Raw genomic sequence first — 17,973 nt, forward strand, 5'->3', positions numbered from 1 at the left:
TAAAAACAAGATTAATCATATTTAAAGTGAAATAATCATTTGTCTTATCTTAAATGCTATTTACATATTTATAACTTTATTTATCATTTTCTCTATAAACTATGCATTTTAGGGCTTCTATCTCTAACTTATTGTCTATTATAATTAAGTAATTTAAAATTTAGTTTTGAAATCTTATTATCTTTGAAAATTTTGATATATTTCAATGCTTATTATTATATATATTTTAGATGATTAAAGATCTTCATCAATGTTTACGTTAAAATTGATATAATCCATTTGTAATTAAATTTCGTTTGATAGTTGTTGTTTGGAAAAGTTTTCTGATTAAAAATGAAATCATGTTGTTTTATTATACATCTGTCTGACTCTGAATAATGAAAAATAATCATATTATCCTATTATTATATATTATTATTAATAAAGTTGTTGAATAATTTTAAAAGTATACAAAAGTCGTTGAATAATTATAAAAGTATACAAAGTCTTATAAAATCAAATTAAACAACAATAAAAAAAATTCAACATGTATCTTATATTTTATCTTATATTTTATGCAAATCAAGATTATTGATAAAAAAAATTCTACAACTAAAATAAAACATAAAGATTTCGATTTCTTGTTAAAAATTTACAAAGAGAACTTATCACCATTCATCTACAAATGATACACAACCCAACTAGTCTTTGGTCCAACTTCAAAATAAAAATCATATTATATATTTCACAAAAGAGTCCTCATTTTCTTTTCAAGCAAGAAATCCACATAATTTGAGAGTATTTTTCAGCACATACGATTTCGAAAAAGAAAAAAAAAATAAAGAAGTAGATGATGATCGATGAAGTAGAAAGAGAAAAAAAAAAAAGAAAAAAAAATGAAAAGCTTCTTTTTTTAGGGCACAATTGGCCAAAGTTTCATATAGCCCATATAGTTTTGGCCATTGTGGGACATATCTTAGCAAGAAAAACTTTTTTTTTTACAAATCAAACCGTTTTTCCAAAGATTTTTTTGGACCTAAAAAAAAAGTCTATTTAACCGAAGTAAGTATATTATAGAAATTTAAAAGTACATGTCAATAAATGTTGATGAGTTGACTATTACATGGCATGGTGGAATTTGTTTCTATGATGGAGAATTCGTTCACCACTTAAAAAATATTATATCCATGACTAATTGATGTTCGAGATCATATTCGTGGATGAACTGATCCACCTGAACACGCCGCAGGGACGACCTGTCCAACGACGTTGGGCTTGACATTATCACACTTAGATGTGGCAGGTCCTCCTCCAGGTCCTTGATATGTCAAGTTGATATCAGCCAGCTCGATGTTTTCGCATGGTAACCCTGCGCTACAAGCAAGCTTCAATGCCACCTTCGTTGTAGATGTCCCCCTGATCCTCCTAAAGCTCACATTCGATATCTTCACTCTTGACGATGGACCTCCTTTCTAGTAGTTGTTTAAAGAATATTAAATTCAAATCTTTAGACGAATAATACTAATGTGCATGGTGTTAATATATGTTTTACACCTTGCAAGTATGACCAGGGCAATATTCTTGATCGATTATTATCGGATTTCCCACTCTATCCATCACAATATCTTCGAAATGAATGTCACTAACAGTTGTTGAGGTAGAATCAGGCCAACTCTTGATCCTCACTCCATTCTGTGTGCCAGTGAGAGTGCAGTTTTTGATCCAGATTCCTTGTACAGGTCTTTCATTTGGGTATTTGCCTAAGCTTCCTACACTGATACCATGTCCTGGTCCGCATGTCACGTTCTCCACACGGATGTTCTTGCTTCCGTCTCCAAAAGATATGCAATCATCACCAGTCTTTATGATTGAATTCGTGATATTGACGTCATTTATCCTTCCAATGTGAATTCCATCTGTGTTCCTACTGTTTTCAGGTGCATGAATGGTTATGTTTTCTATTCTGATGTTACGCGAATCCCCTATCGCAAGGTGGAAGTATTTGCTACTGACAGATGTTATGTTTTTTATCAATGAGTTCCTGACACTAGAGAATCCGATATTCTGCGAAAGGAAAGGTGAAAGGTTCGCATGCTTGTTAATTAATTAACACCGAAATCTAGAAGGTTAAAGTTAAATAAAACACTTACGACTGGCCTTTGGCAACGGGGACATTCTTTATTCCTCCATGAGTCGTGGCCTTGGCCATCAAAAGTTCCACCATTTATGGTCAACCTATCAATATTCAAGAAAGTGATCCAAGTATTGACAGTTTTAAATATTTTTAGCTCAGGTGGGGCCTTTAGGGTGGCTCCAGTTGCCTTGATCTCGATCGGACCCTTGCATGGACCACCCATTAGAATCGGAAATGCCAAATATGTCCCTGGTGGAATCAACACCGAGCTTGGTGGTGATCCTCCACTACATGCTTCTTTCCAAGCATTCAATATCACCTAATTTCAACTCACAAACAAATATACACCAATAATATATAACATCAACATCAATATGCTTATAAACCCATACAGAAAACCTGGAAAACAATAATAAGAAACACATACAAATATACGAACGCATGATATTACCTGTCCATCATCGGTTTTTCCATCGGCCTTGGCACCTTTGGTTTTTACATTGACAACAACAGCATTAATCCCGGCAATCAATGGCATAATAAACAAGAAACATACTGCTCTTCGAGTCCAGAAATGGTTGCCCATTTCAGTTGAAGTTCTTTTAATACTTATTTGTAAGATTTAGTCTTGTGTTTTTAATTACAAAGTAGGAGATGATAATGAGGTTTTTTTTTCCAGATATGAAATACCGAAGTAAAGTTAACAAGTTTCTTTACGGAACTATTCTCTCATTATTTACCAGACATTAAATTAGTAGGAAAAGTTTTTTGATTGTAGCCTTGATCTCTCACGTGACTCTTGAAATGGTAAGATCATAAAATAACACACAACGTGATTAGGGAAATATGAGTTTAAAAATATTCATAGCAGAAATATTAATGGAAGATGTATTGTCGATAACCTAGCTTCCTATTGTTAACGGTTTTTATTTACACCAAAAACACAAAACACACTCATTTTTGAAAGTGGATATTGTGAAAACTTTTAATTCGTCTGTTAGGATTTTCTTGGCTCGATTATATATGGGACATATATAGGGGCTTTTAAATCAAACGGAGGGGCACGGATAAATGGCTTTCTTTTTTTCTGGTCGTTCTTCAATAATTATAGTGAATGGCTCTACCATTTCTCGAATTTCCTTTAAGGAGAAGAGTTAAGCAATTTGATATGTTGTTATCTCTTTTTTCCATTTTAATGGAAGCTTACATGTGGGGACGATGGAATCCAGAAATCAAACATTTTTCACAACATCATGGTACCTCGCCAAGCCGCACTGGCGTACCTAGAAAAAATGTAGCATAATTTTTTTTCCACATAATACCTCAAGATAACTTTTTAAACTCAGATAAAATCAGAAAAACTCTACTTTTGGATGTTGTAAGGTAAATCTGTATTATTAAATTCATATGTAGCCTTTGAATTTTATGGTATTTATCTAATTACTGTGTGATATATTGTGTTTTGATCTTGTATAGGGCGCTTGGGTGACGTATGCAGCGCCGGTCCAGACGATGGGCAACCCGGGCGACCGCCCAGGGCCCACGTCTCTAGGGGGCCCAAAATTTATGGGCTATGTAGTGTATATATATAAAAAAAGTTATTACCTAAATGATTTTTAGGGCGTAAAATTGGTTCAAATTCAAATTAGCTCAAAAGCTAAACAATTTGGCTTGTTTTTTTACTAATTGAACGTGTCTATACCAAAGAATAAATGATATTTTTTTTTAATTTTTATTATATTTGTCTTTGAGGGCCCTTTTATTCTTTTCGCCCCGGACCCCATATACGTTTGGACCGGCTCTGGACGTATGCCATGTAAAATACATTATGTTGATAAAGTAAAGGAGCGCAGAAAGTATAAAACTCATACCAATTAGTAGGATAACAAAAAAAAATGAAAAAACACCAAAGTGAAAGCACAAATTCACTAATAATCACTAATTCACCAAAAAAAAGGAGCACATATGCATAAGGTAAAGTTGGCCATCATCATAGCAAAATAATAAACCATTATTTGTTTCTTAAGCATAGCTACGTCGGATAGCACATCAGCACAATAAATTAAAAATTATTTGCTTTCAAGATATTGATATTAGACCAACCGGTATAGGACCACGGTAGGTCACCTGGTCTAGCGGGCCATGACCATGGTTCGTGCACACTAGCCCGAACCATCATGGTCTTCCGTTCGTGGTCTTCAGTGGTGGGCATCATAAATCAAAACGATTGATGGGGTTGTATTGCTCGCTTGAAGAACGGAAACTGATAAAAAGAGTTCATGCGAGCTGTATTTTTTTTTTGCTGGGGAAGAAGATACAGTTTTCAAATCTTGGTAACTCTGATCTCTGAGATACAGTTCATTGACAAAAAGCACCCCTGACAAGAAATCATTTAACATATATAGTTTCTAAAATAACAAATTAAACCTTGGATTTATATTTTCTAATTAATTAAGTAATTTGATTTATTATTATTATTATGATTATTATTATTATTATTATTATTATTATTAAATCACTTATTTTTATAATTAGTATTTAAAAAATTAGATGTTTTTAATGTATTTTTAAATTAAATTTAATTAAAAAAATAAGGTGAAGTGGTATGTTTAGTCGTAGGTATTACATGGTTAGCGATAGGGAGTGTGGTGATGATGTGACACCCACCACTATAGTGGTTAGATGTAGGTATAACGGATGGTCTTACTACGGATTTTTTTTTCAGGTGTAGTATGTGTTACCCCTAACTACCATGTAGCTCTATGCTACCCCTGGCTACCTTGTAGCTCTGCTAGTGGCCAAGCCTAACTTTTTCTCACTTGATGTACCCCAACAATTCTATTTAGATTGGTTAATGAACATCGAGTAATATTTTAATCATCACAGCACAAGTATGAAAGAATCAACTAACTTGATTCTTTAAGAATATTAACTTGGTACACAAGGTGCAAGTATACAGAAGAAGAACAAACAACAACATGAACAAAACAAGGGAAGGAAGTGAAGTGTGAAGAAATCTGAATGTACTTGTGTTAAGATGCAAAGTCAGGCTTAGATGTGGAGTGTTAGGCTTTCCCTCTTGTTTTGTGTAATGTATTGTCTTTCTATAAATAGGAATTGAGTGACACTCATTCATGTAATGAACCATTTGGAGTGTTAGACTGGATAAAGAATTTGTACAAGACCCACTTTGTATATTCTTTCTAGATCTAATATGAGGTTAAAAAGATTTATTTACTTGATGTGTTCTTGAGTTTGTATGATGAATAACTAAATCTTTTCTTATTCCGCACATATCGTCATAATCAACCCCACTACAATTGGTATCAGAGCGGATGTTCATGATTTGCTCAAGAATTGATCCATGGTGGCAATCTTGATTTGGCGATTTGTTTTTTGATCTTTGATCTTCGTGTTTTAGAGAGTTTTTGGATTCTAGAAATCAAATTCATCTTTAATTCTATTCATAATTCATTTTTTTTCACTATAATTCTAGTGATTTTTACTTTCTCTCTCTAGAAAACCTATTTAAAATCCCTTTCTCTCTCTAGAAATTTTCAAGGTTTTATGATCATGGTGGATTTGTTGTATGATTCTTGGATTGTGATCTTTTAAGATATCAAATACAAAGTCAATGAAGATCAATTTCATGGGTTATTGTTATACGATTTGATTTCATGGAGTAGTGAGGTTTCTTATGGAAGTTTGAAGGATGATCACGGAAGCTCTATATTTCAATCACTTTATAGGATTGAATGGTTGATGAAAATTGCCTTGTCCATGTTAATCCTTAGTAGAAATCAAAAGGAAGGAGAAGAAAGAGATTTGTTTAATAAGAAATATATTTCTCTAATTGAAAACTCAAATGACGGTCGTGCTCTTAAGTTTGTTGACGTTCAAGACAATGGAGTTCTATGTGATGTTATTAATGTTCTTGAAGTTCATGATAAAAAAAATCAAGTTGATTCTCATAAAGATGATTTTTTTTTGCTTGATTGGAGTTCAAACTGATGATATTTTTTGTTCTTGTGATTCGTTTGAAGGAATGATTACTTATTGGAAGCCGGTGATCCAAGAAAATCACAAGTATCAAACTCCAAAATATTTTATTCAAACTCAAAAAGTTGAAGTTGTGGAAAGTGAGTTTGTTCATGAAATTAAGTCTTCAAGATGCAAAAAGATGAGAAAGAAAAAGAAAAAGAAGATTAACGGCAAAAACAAGCGGGTTTATTCACCAAAATCATCAAGTGTTGTTGTAAAACAAATTTGGGTTCCAAAGCAACAATCCCCAAATGTTGTATTGAATTTGAAGTCAAAACCTAAAAGTGTTGATGGTTCTTTTGAAGATGGTATTGGATCGTTGAAGAACACGAAGAACAAGTTGTACATCACTCATAATGGGTGGTACAATGTTCAAATTGGAGATTTTCTCGTTCCAACAAAACAACCAAGATCTTCTAAATTTGATTCGTTCATTGCAAATGAAACTCGATTCGTTAAAAAAAATCTCAAATTCTCAAATGGATTCCAAAACGTCCATGTTTTCGATTCATATTTTACGTTTTTCATTTTTCATCGATTTGTTTTGTTGGACCTAATCCGTTTCAACCTCATTGATGATCCAATAATTTTTTTAAGATCAAGCCCAATGAAAATTTCTATATGTTACTATTCATCATATTAAGCCCAAACATTGAGTTTGTTACTATTCATGTAATCAAATGATTAAGCCTAATGTCCAAATTCATTTACTGTTCATCTTGATTTCGAAGCCGATTCCGTGACAATTAATTTTTTTCACTATTCATGATTCATATCAACTATTGGTTTGTATTTGATTGTTGAGCCCAAAAAGAATATGGACATTGTTCATCAGTTGAGTCTAAGGGGGTGTTTGACTTAGTTTTTGTGGGACAAAAGTCATTTTTGTAAAATGACTTTTTGCAAAAGAACTTTTTACAAAAGTTGTTTTTTAAAAAGTGTTTGGATTAACTTTTGAAGGTAAAAAGTCAAAAGTTAAAGTGTTTGGTTTAACTTTTACATGTAAAATGACTAAAAATGACATGTTTACATATTTACATTGATTTACTACTTTACGTATATTATTTTATACTTAATATTTTTTTAAACACATATTATAATTTTGTAAACATTTTATTAGAAAATATAAAATATAATTTTTTTTTAAATATTTGTAAATTTTTGTATTAGAGAATGACAATATAAAATTACTAAGTTCATACAAATTGTAAATAATTCATAAGAGGACCTTTTGTATTAGACCATGACAATATTAAAATTACGTTCATACAAATATAAAATATAAATTACGTTCATACAAATTAAAATATTTCTAATTTTTTTGGATTAGACCATGACAATATTAAAATTACGTTCACACAAATTGTTGATAATTCATAAAAAAAACATCATAGATAACATTACATTCATCTTCGCGATGTGATTATATCTTGTGCAATAATATCCCGTATCGCTGCCATATATAAATCATCATCGCTCGTGCGACGTGTATTTAGACCTTCTTCGTAAACATCACTACCAGTATCACCTCGTAAGGGATTGTAGGATTCTTGTTGTGCCCTATTAAACACTTCATCAAACCTACCAACCTTTCTAATGTAGTTATGGATCGCCATCGATGCTATCACAATTTTCACTTGGTTCTTGTACTTGTAATTAACATGCATGTCTCTTAACAACGCTCACCTAGCTTTCCACACTCCAAAAGTTCGTTCAATGATATTTCACAATGATGAGTGGAGATAGTTAAATTTCTCTTTCAGTCCACAAGGTTCACGAATAGCAGCCGTGTGTCCACGTCGAAAATCTGGTAAATGATAACGAATATTTGTGCATTTGTATAGAGCAAGATACCCTCTCGTATTTGGATATCCGGTATCAACAACGTAATATTTATCTGTAAATAAAACAAACATTTATTATTCTTTTCAAACAAGTAGTAAAAACATAAACTTGTGTTTCAAAAAAAATAGACAAAACTGCACAAATGGTCCTTGTGGTTAGCTGAAAATTGCTACTTTGGTCCAAAAAGGTTTGGACTAGCACCAGAGGTCCAAACTGTTCATTTTGTTGCGAATTTGGTCCAATTTTCTATTAACTTTTTCATAATGACTATTTTTCCCTTAATTTTTTTTTTCCTTTTTCAGTTTTATTATTATTTAAATACTTTGTTTTGATTAAAAGAAAAAATAAAAAAGAAAATTTAAATTTTCTATTTTATTTTTATAATTTTTTATAACAAAATAAAAAAATAAATCTCTCTCTCTCTCTCTGTTAAACACACAAACCCACATTCTCTCTTAATCCTATTCCATGAAATCCTCCCGATTCCAATAACCAGTACCTAAATCCTCCCACAAACCTTCGTTCAATTCTTGACTCTGCTTGATCACATCTTCCACCGGATCGATTATCAACTCGGTTTCAGGCCTTGGAATCAGAATACCTTCTTCGACACTTAGAACCAAATCCTCCGATGGTCACATCCTGTAATATACTGAAACAATTTTCTCTTTTCAATCATTTGCTTCCATAAGAAGTAAAGATCACCCAAATAAGCTCTTAATTACCACCGAGCCACAATAGTACACACAAATCCAGATATACATACAAATAAAGGGTTCATAAATCAAACAATGGTGCAAAATTATGGTTCAAATAAATAAAACAATAGTTCAACATATTCACGGTGAGGGGCATAATGGTAACCTGATGAAGCTTCTTGAAGATTTGAGTATCGATATCTCCAATTTGAACTTCAAACTGATCTTCGTGACTCACTTCGAACAGAGAAAGAAGCTTTCTACTCTGCAATCCAAGGTTTGTGTGTAGAGGTAGAAGTCGATCTGAGTTGATCTGCCGGTAAGAGGAAAAGGGGCGAAGCCGATCGGTGGGCAGATGGTAGATCGGACAGAGATACTACAGGGATAACCGATTTGGCTGGATCGGTGTCGAACACTTACTCTGTCCATTGACTATGTTTTCGACTCTTCAAATTCAAGCAAACTTAACCCTAAAATCGATTACATTTGAGGGAAGAAGAACGAAGATCGGGAATCTATGGGTTGGGTGGATTGATCGTAATATCGTTCTAGGGCACATTGACTTTCATATCTGAGAAATACCTTTTCAATTTGGAATGGATTATAGATCTGGAGAGAGAGAGAGAGAGAGAGAGAGAGAGAGAGATTTCATTTTTATTTTTTTTATTTTTTTTTAAATCTGAAAATCAGAAATACAATTAATAAAAAAGAGAAAATAAAATTAACAGGGGCAAATCCGTCATTTTGAAAAAATTCAGAACAGATTGGACCAAACAAGCAACAAAGTGAAAACTTTGGACCCGTGGTGCTAGTCCAAACTTTTTTAGACCAAAGTGGCAATTTTAAGCAAACCATAGGGACCATTTGTGCAATTTAGTCAAAAAAAATACTAACCACCCGTTGGATAGGAAAAATTAAGATCTGGTCTCTGTAAGGCTTCATTGAAAATTCTTGTATCATGTGCAGTCCCCTCCCAACCAGCCCAAACAAATGTAAAGCACATGTTAAAATCACAAACAGCCATTATATTTTGTGTTGCATATCCCTTTCGACCAATGTACTTCACTTCATCTTTTTGTGGAACCGATGCCCTGACGTGTGTCCCATCTATAGCACCAATGCAATCCTTCAAATTCAAAAATATATCATAAATAAATTATTTGTTAAAGTTTGACTACCAAGATAATAAACACTGGGTAATACCTTGAACATTGGATAATACCGAGGCTTATTTAATATATATTCGGGAACATCATCATTATAGTTTGTGTCTGGCATGATGATGTCGGCACTCAGTTTTAGTACGGATTCGAAAACTTTATGGAAATGCCTATGAATCGTTTCCCCCGAATGATTAAAAAATTCTTGCACAAATCTATTGCTACACCCATGAGCCAAAGTCATCAAGAATATTCCTGCAGACTCCTCAATAGATACATTTCGTGTTTGTTGTAGCCCGTAATTTGTAGTAAGATTTATGCATAACTGTCTAAAAACCGGTACGTTGAGTCTAAACATCTCATAAGAACGTCTAGGATGGCCATTTAGTACTTCAGTAATAAACATGTGCCCTGTGCGGTCTGAAGTGTGACATGGCGTACGTAAGTTACGAGCGATCATTATCCCTTTCAAAGCTAATCCACATAACATTTCAAATTCTCTATCCTCTTCCACCCAACATTGTTCATTATCATCGAATGAATTAGAATCATCACTATCCATCCTACATAATACAAATAAAAAGATGTCAACCATTAACACATAATATAAAATGTCAAATACATAATGACAAACAATACCACATAATATAAAATGTCAAATACATAATGTCAAAGAACAACACATAATGTCAAAACATAAAACATAAATGTCAAAGCATAACACATATTGCTAAATCATTATTTCATAAGTAACTTAAGAAACTCCATCTTGGCTTCGTTGGTCGTTGGAAACATAAAAGCTTCACGATTTTGTTTTTTGGTGAAGACAAACAATGCTTGTGAAAATTTGTTGGACACTTCACGAAACTCGGGAAACTTGATGACAATGGCCATGTTATCTGCTATTGTTGGGGAAGGATTATTTTGTGGATAAGTTTGTGTGCTTTTTGATGATATGGCATCCAATAAAGCATCAACTTTTACTTCATAAATTGAATTTTTACTCTTGGTTGGACGGTTTTTGGAAACAGACTTAGACCTCTTCCTTTTACTTGAACTACTTTCATGGAGACTAGGAAAAAGAGGCTCATCATCATCTAAATTGATTTCATCACTATCTCCTTTGCCCTCCATATTTTCTTCGTTTGGATTGCTATTGTTTTGAAATTGTAACGGAGTCATAGTCTGATCTCCAACGGCAACAGAATCCCGAAACAAAGTAGCATATTTCTCATCAAATATGCTCAAATATGTGTTCCTAAATTTGGCATAATTTTTATTCTCCTGCAAGACAAAAAGATATTATAAATCAAATATGTTCAATCTATATGCAATCATAACTTAAAATCATTAAAAAGAATAGTAATCATACCTTTATTTTCTCCTCCCACCACTCAGGCGACGCATCTAGTAGGCTTCTCGTCCCACCGAGTCCGGGTTCAAGCCTCATTAAGCGGTCATAAAGCTTCCACTCTTTCTTCATGTTCTGCCATTTGTTTGTTAGTTGTTTTTTTTCAAGGATGTAACCTGTTTTCTCCTTAATTCGTTTTTGTATATTTTCCCACCCAACTTTATCAAAGGAGCCAGTGGCTTTACGCCCCCCTTTTTTTTCAATCAAGCATGAATCAACAAACACCATGAAGGTACGATTATCCCACTCAAATTTTGGTTTTTTCATTTTCAAAGATGTTTCACAATCAACAATTATAGCGTTGTTTTCATCCATTATATGTGAATTACATATAGTATCAACATTTAAACAACAAACCAATTTCATTAACCTTACTAAATGATCTCATTCATTTATCAAAATTCTAATCAAAATAGAAAAACATAATATCACAGAAATTGGTTACCTGTTAACACAATCCCAAAACAAAAAATTTCTATCAGCTTCATATTTCATGAATTTCACTAATTATTAATCCATATTTCATCAAGTTCACTAATTATTAATCAACATTTCATCCATATTTCATCAATTTCACAAAGGTATGTTAATCATAGGATATCACAGAATATCAATTTCAGAAATAGGAGGAACAAATCACAGCAGATGTGAGAGAGAAGAACAGTTCAAGGAAAATCGAAAAACTACATGTCCTTGCTACTGAAAATTGGAAATCGACAGCAAGATATTGTAAAATCGATTGTAAAGATGTTGTAACATCTGGAATCGACTGGAAAAGAAAAGAAAACTTACCTGATCGGAGATGGAGACAGAATACGCCGGTGTAGCAGGAAGATCGTCGGCGTTGCAGCAAGATCGTTGGTGTTGCAGGAACGATCGATCGAGCAAGATGCGAGAGCGAAGAAAGTGGGTGAGCGGAGAGAACGAGAGAGTAATGAGGGATATTGTGAATTGATTAGGGTAGGTGGGGTATAAAGGTAATTAATGGTTTTACCTCTTGAAAAGTTAGAAAAAGTCACAATTTTGTAACTTTTCAAAAAGACTCATTTTACTCTGTTGCAAAAGTTGATTATAAAAGTTATTTTCATTTTACCAAACATCTTTTTGGACTTTTTCTAAAAGATAAAGTCAATAGTCATTTTAAAAGCCAGGCCAAACACCCTCTAATTCAACATGTATCATCTATTATTTCTTTTGCATAGTTACATCGGTCAATAGATGAGAATCAAACGAAAAATCAATATTGAAATGGGAACGAAGAACAGTCGAATGTTCAAAGAAAATCATAGCGAAAGTCAAAATACGGTTCTTATGATTCTAGAATTGAAGTTGAACGAATTTCTGGTGATTCAAAATCGGTTAGAGTCAATATCGATTTAGCCTGATTTGAAACGAGACTACTTTAATTTGATTTTAGTTCAATCTTCTTGTACTCAATTTGATTCAACAAACAGTTGATTGTAGGGAAGAAAATACTGATAGCGAAATAGAACGAAATTGTTTTTCCATTGATTTGTTGATGACAAGATGATTTTGGAAGTCAGTGTTTTATCGATGTCGATGGCAGATAACAAGATTGAAATCGATAGTTCAATGATTTTGATTTTGAATGTATGAACTTAAATCAGAAAACAAATGATGAAGAATGAACGATTGAAGAATTGGAATCGATAGTTGGTTTGACTTTAAAAAGTCAAAGAACATTTAGTAACGAACTGGCAATTTCGAATTTGATGAAGAAATCGATTCTAAGATCTATTAAAGTCACAATCGGAACCGATTTTGGGGTTATATTTCGAATGTATTTGATTTGGATTTGAAGTCGATGATTAGAATGAATGAAAAGAGAAGGGCAACAATGTTGGAGTCGATGGCCTTTATAAACAAATTCTTTAAGATTAATAATCGTAGGTATGAGAAAGATTAATTATCAAAGGTTTTGATAATGGGATTTTCGTTTACTGCTTTGTATCGACTAGGAGGTGGTATTGATTTTGAAGATTTGTGTATTGATACCGAAGGAATCGTTGTTGTTAAAATTACGAATGGGGAAGATGGTTTTGATGTCGATTGTTCAATTTAGTCAACGGACCCTGTGATGAAAAAGCGAAGAACGAACGCCTTGTGATTCGTTACTTTCGAAGGCTTTAGGAAGTTGATAGTCGAAGATTTGGAGATTGAAGTTTCGAAGGTTTCTACTTGGCTTCAACATTCGCAACGGGAACAAATGAACTGGGGAAGAAACACAAATGTTTCGAAATTGGTCTCTGAAGTTTCGAAGACATGGCAGTTTAAATCCATTTCGACATAAGGACTTAATTTCGACATTTTGAAAAATTGAGAAGAACTTTCAAAGTGAGTCCCTGCAGTTTCGAAATTTTGGCAGAAAATACCCAATTTCGAAATTGGGGTAATAAAACTGAGAAATTGAAGATTTTACAAGTTTAGTCCCTACAAGTGATGCAAACTTACACTGTATTCCTAGTTTCGCAAATAGGGAAGTGTTTCGCATCTTAAGTTGTTTTTGGCGCAATAGGTACCTGCAAAATTCAGAAAATGACAAGTTTTACCCGGATTTTGGAAAATCTTGCAACTCTCACCCAAAAGTCGAAAATTTTCATAAACTGGAAATTTTTTCGAAGTTTTTTCGTGATTGTTTTCCCGTACAAAATTTTCAAGGTTTCATTTTTTCCACACATCAAGGGGGAGTTTTGTGAAGTTCATTCCCCGGAAACCTCGCATCCCTTTTATAGGGGCTGGGAACCGCCTCGGTACGCTGGGCGTACGCGTGCGTCATGCGTGACCGCATCCTCGACTGCTTCGGAGCTCGGATGGGACGGGGCATAGCCTCACATAGGGGGCAACGTGGACGATCCGAGGCCTAGTCCTCGAGTACGCTGGGCGTAACTCGGATTGGCCCGGTGACTCCTCCTTCGGATAATACCGAAATTTGATTTAAATTTAAATTTTTATTATTTAGTAAACTTCAAAAATTCATATCTTCTTCATACGAACTCCGTTTTCGACGTTCTTTATATCCACGTGTAGGTGAGACTACGCTCTACAACTTTTGTTTAGACTCCGTCGGAAAATTTTGAAATTATTTTTATTATTTATTTATTAAAAGGTCGAGTTAAGAAAATTTCGTTAGAAATCCATAACTTCTTTATCCGATGTCTGTTTTTGCCAGACTTTTTGCTGTTGAACAACCATTGTCGAGACCTTCGATTCTCATTTAGGTCATTCCGGCCAAAAGTCGCTCGATCTCGGTTTCGAGTTTTTAGCTGTCTATCGCTATTCCGCACTTGGAAAAATCATAACTTGCTCATACGAAGTCAGATTTGGACGTTCTTTTTATATACGATCACAGTTTAATGATATCTAACATAGTAGGTAACCAAATAAAGACTTTTGTACATTTTTATTTTCAAAGTTAATTTCATTATTTTAAAAAGTGGTTACAATACTTGGCCTTTTAAGTCATTACATAGAATCGAAATATCGGGTTGTCACATCATCCCCCTTTTAGAGGGAATTTCGTCCGGAAATTTAATGTAAACAAAACACTTGTGGATTAGGGAAAAAGATTTGGGTACTTGTGTTTCATCTGATCTTCGTGTTCCTAGGTGTATTCAGGTCCTCGCTTTGCATTCCAACAGACCTTCACGATGGGTATGCGACTTTGTTTTATTCTTTTAATTTCCTTATCCACGATTTCAATTGGTTCTTCTATAAAGTGGAGACTCTCGTTGATTTTGATCTCGTCTAGAGGGATGATGAGGGTCTCATCGGTAAAAACATTTCTTCAAGTTTGACACATGAAAGCTAGGGTGTACATTATGGAGTTCCTGCGGTAGACGAAGTTTGTAGGCTACTGGGCCGATCCTTGCAAGGATCTCGAATGGTCAATATACCTCGGGTTTAATTTCCTACGTTTTCCGAAACGTATTAACCCCTTCCAGGGTGAGACCTTTAATAGCACTTGGTCCCCAACCTGAAATCCAAGGGCTTTCGTCTTTTATCTACATAACTCTTTTGTCTGTCTCTTGAAGCTTTTAGTCGTTCCCGAATTTGTACAATCTTCTCGGTTGTCTCTCTTATGATTTTCGGGCCAGTGAGAGTGCTTTCGGGTACTTGTCCCTTGGCTAGTTGTGTGTCACCTACTTCAGTCCAGCACAGTGGTGATCTGCACTTCCGTCCGTAGAGGGCTTCAAATGGAGCAACTTTAATGCTGGAGTGATAGCTATTGTTGTACGCATATTCGACTAGTGGTAAATAGGTATCCCACGCTTTACCAAAATCAATTACACAAGCTCTTAGCATATCTTCCAAGATTTGTATGGTCCTCTCACTTTGACTGTCGGTTTGTGGATGGTAAGTAGTACTCATGTCGAGCCTCGTTCCTAAAGATTTTTGTAACGATTTCCAGAACCGCGAGGTGAACCTACTATCTCTGTCGGAGATAATGGATATTGGTACACCATGCAGTCGTATAATCTCTCGGATGTAAGTTCGAGTTAGCTTCTCCATCTTATCGGTTTCCTTTATGGGTAGGAAGTGTGCGGATTTTGTTAACCTATCGACAATTACCCAGATGGTGTCTAGCCCACCTGCTATCTTGGGTAATTTGGTTATGAAGTCCATCGTTATCCGTTCCTACTTCCACTCGGGTATTTCGGGTTGTTGCAGCAATCCCGATGGCTTCTGGTACTCTACCTTGACCTTAGCGCGAGTCAGACACTTGCTCACATAGGTAGCGATCTTTGCTTTCATGTTCAGCCACCAATACAGTTTCTTGAGGTTCAAATACATCTTGTCCGAACCTGGATGCACGGAGGATTGAGTCTTATGAGCCTCGTTCATGACCACGTCTCTAAATCCACCAAACTTCGGTGTCCAGATCCGATCCATGAAGTAATGAACTCCGTCACCCTTGACTTTAAGATTTTTGTCTATTCCTCTAAGGGCTTCCCTGCCACGTTCTCTATTTTCAAGGCCTCTCTCTGAGCTTACTTGATTTGTGTGGACAGATGTGAATGGATCATCATGGTTAAGGATTTCACTCGGCGACCTGAGTATTCTTTCCGACTAAGGGCATCAGCTACTACATTCGCTTTTCCTGGGTGATAGCGAATCTCGCATTCGTAGTCATTCAGTAGTTCAAACCATCGTCTCTGCCTCATGTTGAGTTCTTTTTGGTTAAGGATGTGCTAAAGGCTCTTGTGATCGGTGAAGATCATGCATTTCGTGCCATAAAGACAGTGTCTCCAGATTTTTAGCACGAAAACAATTGCTCCTAGTTCAAGATCGTGGGTAGTGTAGTTGACTTCGTGCGTCTTGAGTTGTCTTCAGGCGTAAGCGATGACCTTACCTCGTTGCATTAGTACGCATCCAAGACCTTGATTAGATGCATCACAGTAGACCACGAAGTCTTCTGTTCCTTCTGGCGAGGACAATATAGGTGCGCTGCACAGTGCTTGCTTCAGTGTTTGGAATGCAGCGTCTTGTCTTTCTTCCCAATTGAAAGTAACACCCTTTTGGATCAGGGTGGTAAGTGGTTTTGCAATCTTCTAGAAGTTCTGTATAAACCTTTGGTAGTAGCCAGCAAGGCCCAAGAATTGTCGAATTTCCGGTTGGGTTCTTGGAGCTGACCAGTTCTCGATTGCTTTGATTTTGGAAGGGTCCACATGTATTCCGTCTTTGCTAACCATGTGACCTAGGAAATCTACCTTCCAAATCCAAAATTCGCACTTGGAGAATTTTGCGTATAGCTTGTCTTTTCTTGGCGTTTCGAAGACTTGTCGGAGGTGTTGATTATGATCCTCTTTATTCTTTGATTAAATGAGTATATCGTCTATGAACAAGATCACAAATTTTCCCAAGAATGAACAAAACACTCTGTTCATTAAGTCCATGAACACCTTCGGTCCGTTTGTTAATCCAAAGGGCATCACTACAAACTCGTAGTGACCATAACGAGTTCGAAAAGTTGTTTTGGGAACATCTCCTTCCAAGACTTGTAGTTGGTGGTACCCGGATCTTAAGTCGATCTTTGAGAAATAACTCGCTCCTTGGAGTTGGTCGAACAAGTCATCAATGCGTGGTAGTGGGTATCGGTTCTTGATAGTGAGCTTGTTAAGTTCTCGATAGTCGATGCACATATGGAAAGATCCATCCTTCTTCTTTACGAATAAGACTGGTGCTCCCCAAGGTGAGAAGCTCAGCCTGATTAATGCTTTGTTGAGTAGTTCGTTTAGTTGGCTGGATAACTCCTGCATCTCTGCCGGTGCTAGACGGTACGGCGACTTAGCTACTAGGGTAGCTCCAGGAATTAAATCGATTCTGAACTCGACTTATCGTTCGGGTGGGACTCCTTGGAGATCTTCAGGGAAGATATCAAGAAAATCGCAGACATCTGGAATGTCTTTGATGCTCTTCGTTTCTTTTTCCTTATCTACCACGTAGGCTAAGAAGGCATATCACTCCTTACGTATGTATTTCTGGGCTTTGACGCAAGAGATGATTTGTAAGTTGGTATCGGGTTTGTCACCATTAATGACAAGAGTTTCGCCGCTTGGCAGATTCAGGAGAACGGACCTTTTGTGACAAAGTATATTGGCATAGTGTAGGCTTAACCAATGCATATGGATGATGACATCAAAGCTCTTTATAGTGATCATCATTAGATCGATTTGAAATGAGTGT

At 35.2% G+C, this 17,973-nt stretch overlaps 1 protein-coding gene across 1 annotated transcript; it reads right to left on the reverse strand.

Annotated features, from left to right (window-relative positions):
• Nucleotides 1-618: 618 nt before the first annotated feature.
• LOC111902859 (exopolygalacturonase) lies at nucleotides 619-3,090 on the reverse strand. Its single transcript, XM_023898670.3, has 4 exons — nucleotides 2,565-3,090; nucleotides 2,130-2,432; nucleotides 1,534-2,043; nucleotides 619-1,451 (listed from the first exon to the last, which is right to left on the reverse strand). Exons 1-4 carry the CDS (start codon nucleotides 2,697-2,699, stop codon nucleotides 1,188-1,190), a joined length of 1,212 nt encoding a protein of 403 aa, XP_023754438.1. The 5' UTR covers nucleotides 2,700-3,090; the 3' UTR covers nucleotides 619-1,187.
• Between the last annotated feature and the right edge of the window lie 14,883 nt (nucleotides 3,091-17,973).

Source organism: Lactuca sativa, chromosome 7, assembly GCF_002870075.4.
Source record: "Lactuca sativa cultivar Salinas chromosome 7, Lsat_Salinas_v11, whole genome shotgun sequence".
Taxonomy (NCBI): Eukaryota; Viridiplantae; Streptophyta; class Magnoliopsida; order Asterales; family Asteraceae; genus Lactuca; species Lactuca sativa.

Excerpts from the sequence above, each read along its gene's own strand:
- LOC111902859 (XM_023898670.3), bottom strand. The coding sequence starts at position 2,699 with ATGGGCAACCATTTCTGGACTCGAAGAGCAGTATGTTTCTTGTTTATT. Across the intron at positions 2,433-2,564 it reads GAAAAACCGATGATGGACAG|GTGATATTGAATGCTTGGAA; the intron begins GTAATATCATGC and ends AGTTGAAATTAG. Across the intron at positions 2,044-2,129 it reads CCCGTTGCCAAAGGCCAGTC|AATATCGGATTCTCTAGTGT; the intron begins GTAAGTGTTTTA and ends TTCCTTTCGCAG.